The sequence below is a fragment of the Dryas octopetala genome, chromosome 6, assembly GCF_963921425.1.
Source record: "Dryas octopetala chromosome 6, drDryOcto1.1, whole genome shotgun sequence".
Lineage (NCBI taxonomy): Eukaryota > Viridiplantae > Streptophyta > Magnoliopsida > Rosales > Rosaceae > Dryas > Dryas octopetala.
Window position 1 is genome coordinate 46,681 of NC_141371.1, and position 10,253 is coordinate 56,933.

Consider the following 10,253-nt stretch of genomic DNA (forward strand, 5'->3'; position numbering starts at 1 on the left):
TATTACAGTTATACAAAATAATTTCAGGTATAATACAATAAAGGGGAGCCACGGACCTCAAACCTTACTTTTTTGTCAATCTCATAACCAAAACAAAGAAACCACTATCGATCATCTGGTCAAAACCCAAAAAAAAAAAAAAAAAACACTATCATATGGAATGCTTTAATTCAATCGCAATCATATGGTCTTTTCACTGTTGAGAAAAGAGTTGCAAGGGGTAGAAACACATACAGACCCACCGTGCCAGCTGCCTAAGAGGACAAACCCCACGAACTAATGGTATAATTACTATTACTGTGAGACTGGAAGATCGAGTACAGCTTTGGGAAAAACTTTTTTTTTTCTTTTTTCGATTTTCCTGTTTTGGAAGAGAGGGATGGCAATATGCAAAGATAGTTGACACATGTATATATGGCAAATATCGAGAATTCTCTTTATTAGGATATAGATATGTGACATATGTGTACGAGAAAACTAATTCAAGGATACATATAAATTAGATATAACAAAATTGTCTGTAAAAGGGGTACGTATTGATTAATCACAATAAACTGTCAGCCTCTTCCACGTACCAATCCTCTCTTTATGTCTCTTTTTACTCTAAAAACCACTCCAATTGTTCGATGAATTAATCCTTGAGAGTACACCCTATTTCCCTGCATATCAACCCAAATTGATATGGAAGGGTTAATAAAATCATGCATATATGTGTGGTCTTACAATTTGAAAAGCAAAAGATAATAATTAATTAACTACCTACTATCCAACAGAGAGAGGTTTTCAATGAACATGATGTCATATTTTTCCAATTGCACGAGTTGAGATTGTCATGCAATGCCCAGTGTAAGACTGTTTGCACAATGCCTCAAGAGGAAAAGTCTGAGAGTCTGGACACAGAGTGCTATACAGTCTCAACGTACTGTTCATGTGCGGACATTTTTTCTTTCAGTCAGATTTCTTCTTTTTGTAAAAGAAAAAACATGTAAAGGAAAGAAGAAGAATAAAAAGAGAGAAAAAATAATTGCTAAGACTCTAAGAGTGCATTTTGGTCAAACATTCAACAGTGGGATTTGTGTCTTCTTCTTTTTCTTTATAAGTTGGAGTAGTGATCGGATGGGTTCTCACTTTAACGCATTAAAACCGTACCAACTCAAACGCCAAGTTATTTTAAGAGGAACTCAAATTCCAAGTTAACATAAGTCCAAACAGTGTAACATATCGTTTGCAATGCACTTAGATAACAGTTAATTGTTAAAAAAATATTAAATTCTTAAGTCTAGCGTGGATTGGCTGCCCTTTTAACCGATCTAAGAGATTAGTGTAATGCGGGAAAATTAGTTCAGAACACCCTCGCTTACAGAAAAAAAAAAATTTATTAAAAAAATTATATAGATCTGCTAACAGTTTAAATACTGTGGAAATCTTTATTTATTTAATTCTTTTCTAAGTGGAGGCAAAAAGCCCAACAACACAACACCATCTGGGTATATATTACTTCATTTATTTTTCTCCTTTCAGTTTTTGGAAACGGATTCAAACTTAGAATTACTTAATTTCATAAAAAAAGTACTGAGAAATACCACAATCAATCAATAGCTGGCTAGTTAATTATTACTTAATTACCTTTGAATAAAATCGAACTTTAAGAAACATAAAAATTGTATCTTTTTCTTAATTTTAAGCCGACAAGTAGCATAAAATTTGAGAACTTCCTTTTTTATTTTCACATTTTTTTTACTGTTTATAATTACATATATATATATATATTATTTTTGAAAACCCTAATTTCAGCAATTGGATTGACAGGGTGTGAAAGCCCTAGTCACAGAGTTATTCGTAGCCAAAGCCACTTTATCGATATTGCTAGTGATCCAACCCAGAAATAACAAAAAAAATAAAAATGATCAATAGACATAGGAGTGTTAATGAGGAAAATAATCAAATATAATATTGTACCTTTGATGGATTTGGTTTGAGTTGATGAAAGTGTGGAAAAGAGGAAATCCTAATTAAGAGGGATCAATGGTTCGGCGGTCGTCCCCAGCAGCAGCCCTAGGTTGCTGGAACTGAGTGATTTGGCCAATGCCGGCGGTTGCGGAGACGTTCATGGCCAAAAGGCTTGCATCATAGCCGTTGTTTCCGGCGGCATCAAAGCTCCTGAGCATCTGTTGCTGATCTCTGGGGAAAAACTGGTGGTGGTAGTGGTCTCGACCTCCGCCTGAAATCAGATTGATGCCCAAGTTCTGTTGGTGGTGGTTGTGAGTGGTGGCGGTGGCGGTGGCAGCAGCGGCTGCAGCAGCTATGAGTCCGTGGCTAGTGATGCCCAGGTTCTGATATTTGGAGAGTTCGGATTTGGCACAGCTAAGATCCATTTGAAGTTGGCGGAGTTGGTGTTGGAGCAAAGAGATGACTCCAACACAGCCGTAGACGGGATCACGGAGGCGCATGTCAGCCTCATAGGCAAGAGAATTGACAGCGTCCTCGCGCTGGTGGGGGTGCAACTCGTTAAGCAGCTTGGTGACGTTGCTTGCCCCAAACACTTTGTGAACATTTGCAAACTTCTGGGGCTGGTCTGGTGGGAAGTATGGTGCAAATACGCACTCTGGCTGGCACTTGCGTCGCAAGAACTTACACGCTGCACATGGGGAATTCGACGATGATGCCATCTTCCACCTCCTTCTCCTCTGTAATTAAAAAATATCAATTAATTATTCAGTATACCATATATCTATATATATTAATAACTAGTAATGAAAAAGAAACAAATTACTATCAACTTTTTCAAATAAAATGTATTCACGGAATTTCAGATCTTGAGTCATGACAATGAATTTGCTCATCTTAACCACCAAAAAAAAAATTGCTTATCAAAATCTTTAAACTTCGGTCGATCTGCAGAAACTTAATACCATATATGATGGACAGAAGGGCCGGAACTGTACGTGATTCCCAATCAACCCAAATTTTGATTTGAGTTTTTACAGTCAAGAACTTGACACTTTAATCAATAGAAAAGGAGAAAAGGTAGTAGAAAAAAAAAATTAATGAATCGTGAAATAAACAAAGTAGGGAATAAACTAATTAAATGAAGAAATGAATACAAGGAAGAAATCAGAGATATGCGAAATCTATGGCATAATGACGGTTTGGCCAAAATGGAAATTTTTTTGATTAGGTTTAGGCAGCAAGCATCGACCAATGAAAGTTGGAAATTCCCTCTTATTTTCAAAAAGAAAAATTTAAGTCGGATTTTCCACAAAAAAAAAAAAAGTCTAAGTTGGAATTATAAAATCAATTGAGTGTTAATCTGACGGCCGACTTGAAGTAATCAAAATTTGCGTGAGTGTTGCAATGGCTAGCTAAAATTGGTATGGCATTAATGGCAGAAGAAGAAAGTAAGAACAAAAAGAAAATATTGATATACCCTGCAGGATCTGGTGCTATATCACTGATATTCTTTCTGAATTTGTTTTCTGAAAGAATTAAATGAAATCTTTTTCGTATTGGCTTGAGTATAAGAGATCTGGTGTAGCTAGCTGTAAAAGGGAAGTCAGCTAGCTAGATATAAAAATATACAGCGAGTAATGCATACAATATTAATTATATATATAAGTATTTTCTTGAAAAACAGAAAAAATACATAAACAATATTATGTACGTATATATATATTATATCTTTCTATTTCTCTCACCACCCTAAAACCCTAAGCAGCGGTACAATTGAAGGTTCACTTGATAAACAGAGAGAAGATGGGATGTAGCTAGAGGAGATCAGGGATCGAGGATAGAAAAAGAGATTTCCCTGAGACTTAAATTTGCAGGGTCTGTAGGGTTTTGAGAGGAGGAATAAAGTAATAATTGAAAATTAGAAAGGTGATTTACCCGTGGGGTTGAGCCTGAGGGATTAATTGGATCTCGTGAAGGAAGGAGTTCAAGAAAGAAGGGTTCTATTTCACCGTTTTCGATGAAAACTTTGGAAGCAGATCTTGCTTGAATTTCATACTGGCTACAAATATATTACATTAATTAATACTTGGATCATTTTAAATTTTCTGTAAACTTGTAAAGTATGGGACTTTCAAAGAGGGTACAGGATATATGATAAAAGACTTTCTTGGGATGAACTAACTTACCTGTATACAGTATCACATGCATATAATATATATATATATAATGTCCAAAAAAGCGACATTAAGTTTAATGAAGTATAAAAATGAAAAGAACAAAGAAAACTTAAGGCTGAGAGAAGTGATTGATGGAGAAGAAGAATATTGAGAGAAGAATAAGAATTAAGAGGGGTCTGACTCTGACTGTAGGGAGATCTTGGGTTGGATGAAAGAGTCTCTATTCTTCCTTTTCTTGTCCTGAAAGTTTAGCAAAATAATATATATTAAAGATAATAAAAATGGAAGAAGAGTAGTACTAGCACTTCTAGTCTTGCGTGCGGTGGCCTCGATTTCTTCGGTCAAACCTTTTTCTTTTCTTGATGAAACTTTTTACTAGTGGTCTGGTACTGATGATGAATATGGAGGATCTCCTCCACAATATTGTACTGTATTTCTCCTCCTCCACTGATTCCTCCACTGATCTTTCTTTCTTTTCTTTGAACAGGTTCTGATCTATGTCAAATTTCGTTCTATTTCTTCTTCTTGATGTTCTGCTCTTTTTTTTTTTTCTTTTTTCTTTTTTCCTTTTTTCCAAGCTAGCTAGCTAGCTACTTTTGAGGAGATCGAGCTCTAGCTATCTTTAGCTTGGAACGGTTGAGATGGAATATTATATATCTAGCTCTAGCTCATGCAAATATGGTCTTCTTTTGGCACTCCTATCGCTAGCTAGCTTCTAATTCTTCGCCGGGAAACAAATGGCACGGAACTTGCATATAAAGATGATGATCACAAGGAAGTCCAAAGGAAAAGACTCGTGGAGAGAGAGAGAGAGAGAGAGAGAGAGAGTAGTAAGTGGTGGGTGGGTGGGTGGCTGCCAGCGAGGTAATATCGGCGAGGCGGGGGAAAGTCCCCCCGAAGCAGAGGCTCAGAAGACGCGGAGAAAGCAAACAAGGAGTTGGCGAGTGAGCGAGTGAGCGAGTGATGAAAATGAGGGGTATAATAATAAGGATCTCCGATTCTCACTTGTTCTTCTTATTATATCCACAGACTCAGAGATTGGAGTTTGTGATGTTGGTAGTGACATGACTTGACCCATCCTCTCCTCATCCCCAGTACGGTAGCTACAAGTTGTAGCATCTTTCTCTCTTTTCCAGATATAAAATTTCTTTATTTATTATACGCTCTCAGGTTGTGGCGTTGTGCATTCTATTCTCTACGGTATAGCCTATCTACTTTATTACTAAAGAAAATATCAATCACCCAAATCCAATTAAATGCTCTCAATTGCTTAAAATAAATTAATTAGTGTATTTTCATATCTCCGCAGATTTAGGATTTCAAACATGCATACTGGTCAACGAGAACCATAATCGCTTATCCCAATCAATCGGATCCTTAATTATTTCTTGCAAAAAAAGATATTAAGATACAATTATTCATAGAGCTACAATTTTTTTAAAAATTTATTCATAAATATAAAATATAAATGATAACTTTACGGATATGTTGCTTATGCTTTTTTTCTTTGGTCAATATATGTTGCTTATGCTTGATTGCCACACGTTTGAGCTCTCTAGTGTCACTGCACCGCAGATAAACCACACCTTTGCTGTATTTTGTCAACGCGTACAATATATATATAGATGAGTGCTCTAAAATTAACTAGTTAAAAAATTAATACGAAGTTAACCATTTTTTTGGGACTGCCACATAACTAATCTCATAATTTTAACCGTCAATTATTTAGGTCATACTTCAAAGATCATCATTATAAAAAATCAACTAAATTGGAAATCATTTAGTCATCTAATTGAGATCAAATAAATAGACGATCAGTGTTTTCGATAAAAGCACATAAATAGTTGTTGTTATAATCAAATGACTAAATAATTTTCGAATTTAGAAATTTTTTATAGGGATAATCTTTGAAGTAAGGCCTTTTTAGACGATTCGGATTTTGAGATTACATTGTGCGGTGGGCCCAACATGGTGGTTAGTTTTGTATTAACTTACTAACTAGTCAGTTTTAGAGCATTTTTGTATATATATATATATTTTTTGTTACAATTGAGGGAATCCAATTTTGGTCTAGTCTAATCATAATTTTTAGCCAATAATTTATTCACACACTCATACCATTTCAGGCTTTCAGCTAACTCCAAGCAAGGAATAAAATTTCGGGTTTCGAGGAAATTTTGACGGAAATTTCGAAGATTTTTAAATTTCGACAGAAATTAGACGGAAACGATGAAAATTATTATCAAAATACGGAATTTTGAATGAAACTTTACTATATGTTTATTTAACATATTATCTACTACTTTGATAAAAAAAACATTGAAGAAACCAAATTATATAGTAAGTTTCATGTGATATAAAATGAATATAATGCGCGTTGAAAGTAAATACTGTGAAATAAAATTAGTATAATGAATAAATAAAATTAATATATTCTTTATACTCTATAATATATACACAAAATTCTATATACTTTATAATCTATATTCTATATTGTTTAAGATATCGTATAAGATATTAGGGTTTAGGCCCTTTAGAATATTTTTAATTATTTTTTATATAAAAATGTATTAGAGTTTATTAGTTTAGGGTTTAAAAACAATTAAACGAAATCCCAAAACGGCCAAACGAAATTTCAAATCATTTTTTTTTTCAATTGCCCAAAAACATCAAACTAGGATATGGTATATGATATTAGAGTTTCGGCCCTTTAGAGTATTTTAAATTATTTTTTATATAAAAATATATTAGAGTTTACGAATTTAGGGTTTAAAAAAAACTAAACGAAACTCTAAAAAGGCCAAAGAAAAACCCAAACTATTTTTTTTCTTTACAATTACCCAAAGGCCCCAAACCCCAATCAACCCTAAACCTTTTAATTTTGTTCTATTTTTTTTCTCTTTTTTTCTTTTTTTCTTTCCTTCTTTTTCTTTTCTTTTTTTCCTTTCTTTTTTTTTTTCTTCTTTTTCTTTCCTTCATTCCCTTTCTTTTCTTTTCCCCCCGAGTCTCCAACACGCCTCCACTGTTTTTCTTCTTCATCCTCTCTCTCTCTCTCTCTCTCTCTCTCTCTCTCTCCCCAATCCATCACCAACCCACCTTCACCCTCACCACTTTCTCCCTCATCTCCCCCTACATTCGCCCTCTGCCGCACCCCTTACTGCCCCTGCCGCCGCCCCCTCCTTTTTCTCTCTCCCTTGATCTCTCCCCTGCCGTCGCCCCCTCCTATTTCTTCCTCGATCTCGCCCATTTTGTGCCCCCTGCCGCCCCCTCCTCTTTCTCCCTCGATCTCCGCCCTGCCGCGCCCCCTGCCATCGCCTCATTTTTCTCCCAAAACCATCTTTTTCTCCCAAAACCCAGCCTTCTCTCCAAAAACCCAAAAGTCTAAACCAGATCACCGGCGAAAATTTCGCCGAAATTATCCCGAAAATTTAACAAAACTAGGTTTCGATTTCGACCCCTCCTTAAATCAAAAATTTCGGCGAAATTTTTGAAATTTAAACCTTTGACTCCAAGTACTTAATGCAGTAATACTTTTAGGGCCGTTTGACATATATTTTAGAATTGCCAAAACCGTTTTTTAGATTAATAGAAGCTTTTTTTGTTGTTTTTGGTAGAAATAAATAAAAGTAATTTTGTATTATAAAAGCGCTTCTAAGTTGTTTTTTGAGAAGTAAATGTAAGATGTTTTCTTAGGAAGCACTTTCAAGTGCTTCTTCAAGAATCATTTAAATATTTTGTAAAAATGTATGTGTACTTATGGGCGTATGTGTACTTATGGGCATAAGCGTTTTTAATAAAAACACTACTGAGTATAAGCGTTTTCTATACTAAAAATTCTAAATGACTAAACCCCCCAAATATTCAAAAAATGGGGTGTGCTAAAAAATGAATCTAAATCAAACTCTAATAGACCTAAATTTAAAATAAAAATATGAATTTGAAAGCAACAAATATAAGAATATAGATAGAAGAAGAAAAAGAGAATGGTAGAAGAACAAAAATTCTAGAATTGCTGAAGATGAAGATCAAGAAGAAAATATAACACCAAAATAAGTGGAATGGGTGGGATTTTGGGCTGAGATCATCTGAAACTTAAATTTGAATACAAAATTTCTCTAAATTGACATGGGCTCCAGCCCAATTGTAGGTCGGTCTCTGCCTATAAGTCTCTTAAATCATGTTAAAATTAGTTACTTTCACCCGTTCAAATAACTCTTAATATTATTGTAAATTCTATTTTTTTGGTGTTGCTGCATGCCTGCATCTATTGCAACTGCATTGAAGCGACACAAATTGCGTTTGAACACTCGATGCAAAATCATGAAACGTCATATATATGTTTGTCCTTCAAATTTACAAAAAAACATGACTTATTTTTAGTATTTTTAAAATGTTTCAAAGGTTTTGAGGATTTTGTATTGTTTTTTTTCATCTAAAGGGGTTTTTCTTCACATTGCCACAAAAAAAAAAATATTATAATTGAACCGCATGTCACCTAAATTGAAAATTTGTTGCATTGTGGGACCCATGTTTAACTCCATCAAAATTTTCATCTTCTAAAAATTAATCAACAAATTTTTACAAGTTACAAGTTTTCATGAGTTAGATATGAAAATCACTTATACACAAAGTTCAAAAAAACCAATCACATGAACTAAAAGTGAGGAGATACATTTTGCATTCAAAAAAACCAATCCATTATGCAAAAATGTATCTCCTCACTTTAACATTGCAATATGGTTTAAACGCCTTAGTCCAAATTTGGTCTTAGAGTCAGTTTGACATTGTTTTTAAAACTGTCAAACTGCTAAAAGCACTTTTATATTAGTAAAAATATTATAAATAGTGATTGCAAAAAAATTAAAAGTGTTTTTAGTTATAAAATCTTTTTTAAGTGATTTTTTAAGAAACATGCATCTTCAGAAAACTTCCAAGAACTTGGCTCAATTCTATTACTAAATTGCGATTTGATATGCTTTGTCGCTATTTCATTCACCGGTTACATAATTCAACTACTATATATATAACAATACGATTTGGTGGGGCTTATATATATACATACAGCTGATACATTAATGATATTACATGACCCATGACAATTCAACTCTTGAGTAGTCTATATGTGTATTTTCTCTTTCCTTTAAGCAAACGAAAAACACCATATATTTTTGTTTGCTGGTGTTCGTATGATCAATCGTCTGGGCATAACGACAAGTCACACAAGGCTTAACATCGTGCTGTTTGGGCCTAGGCCCAAAAGACTAAGCCTTTCCTGGGCTCCTAGCCCCTGACCTACTAGGCTCCGGCCTCCTAGGCCACGACCTCCTCGGCCTCGGCCTCTTAGGCTCCGGCCTTCCAAGCTCAAGCCTCCTGGGCCCCCGACCCGTGTCAACTCAATCGGATCCTCGAGACCGGTGACACGTGGCGCTCGTACAGTGCAAATCACTACAAAGGACACGTGTCGTCACCGGATTGGTTGACACTCTTCCAAAGGTACTATAAAAGAGGTACCTTCTTGTCACAAAAGGACAACTGAAATCATTATTATACTATTCACTCACTCTGCTCTCAGATCTCTCTGAACACTGACTTGAGCGTCGGAGGAGCTTTGGCCGGCACCACACCGGTGCCCTTCCCGCTCACTTTTGTGTACTTGCGCAGGGTGCTTTGGATATCATTCTCTCTCATTACTCACCAGTCGGACCCAGCTACCCGTTCCTGCCCCACTTCGACGTGTCATCCACTCAGTGGTGGGTCAACGGGCCTACGTGGTTCGACTCGACGTTGACTGCTCTACCATTTTTTAGCATCAACAGCTGGGAAAAAAAAAAATACTTTCTTCTAAATTTGGAGAGGGGAAATCAAATTTAATTAGAACTTCTCACGATATTAAAGAGAAAAATCATTAAACAAACAGTTAGTTGGTATCTTTAATATATAATTCGAGTGATGAAATATTGAAAAGCATGAAATTAAATGTACTCGATCTTAATTAGACATCATATATTCTTCCATTAAACTCAAGTGATGAAATGGAAAGCATGAAAAAGCAAGATGCCAAGAGGCAAGAACCATACCATAATATGCTGGAGAGCTATATCCAGTAAACGTACTCTTAATTAGACA

General features: G+C 35.2%; 1 protein-coding gene across 2 annotated transcripts; it reads right to left on the reverse strand.

The window, feature by feature from the left end:
- Window positions 1-249: 249 nt before the first annotated feature.
- AS2 (Lateral organ boundaries (LOB) domain family protein) lies at window positions 250-4,573 on the reverse strand. Of its 2 annotated transcripts, XR_015122799.1 has the most exons (3): window positions 4,427-4,573; window positions 1,960-2,687; window positions 250-659 (listed from the first exon to the last, which is right to left on the reverse strand). XR_015122799.1 is itself a non-coding variant. In XM_086246228.1 (2 exons), exon 2 carries the CDS (start codon window positions 2,667-2,669, stop codon window positions 2,013-2,015), a length of 657 nt encoding a protein of 218 aa, XP_086102354.1. In that variant the 5' UTR covers window positions 2,670-2,687; window positions 4,427-4,573; the 3' UTR covers window positions 1,825-2,012. The 2 variants fall into 2 exon arrangements, 1 of the variants encoding a protein (XP_086102354.1); XM_086246228.1 differs by lacking the exon at window positions 250-659 and having other exon boundaries at window positions 1,825-2,687.
- Between the last annotated feature and the right edge of the window lie 5,680 nt (window positions 4,574-10,253).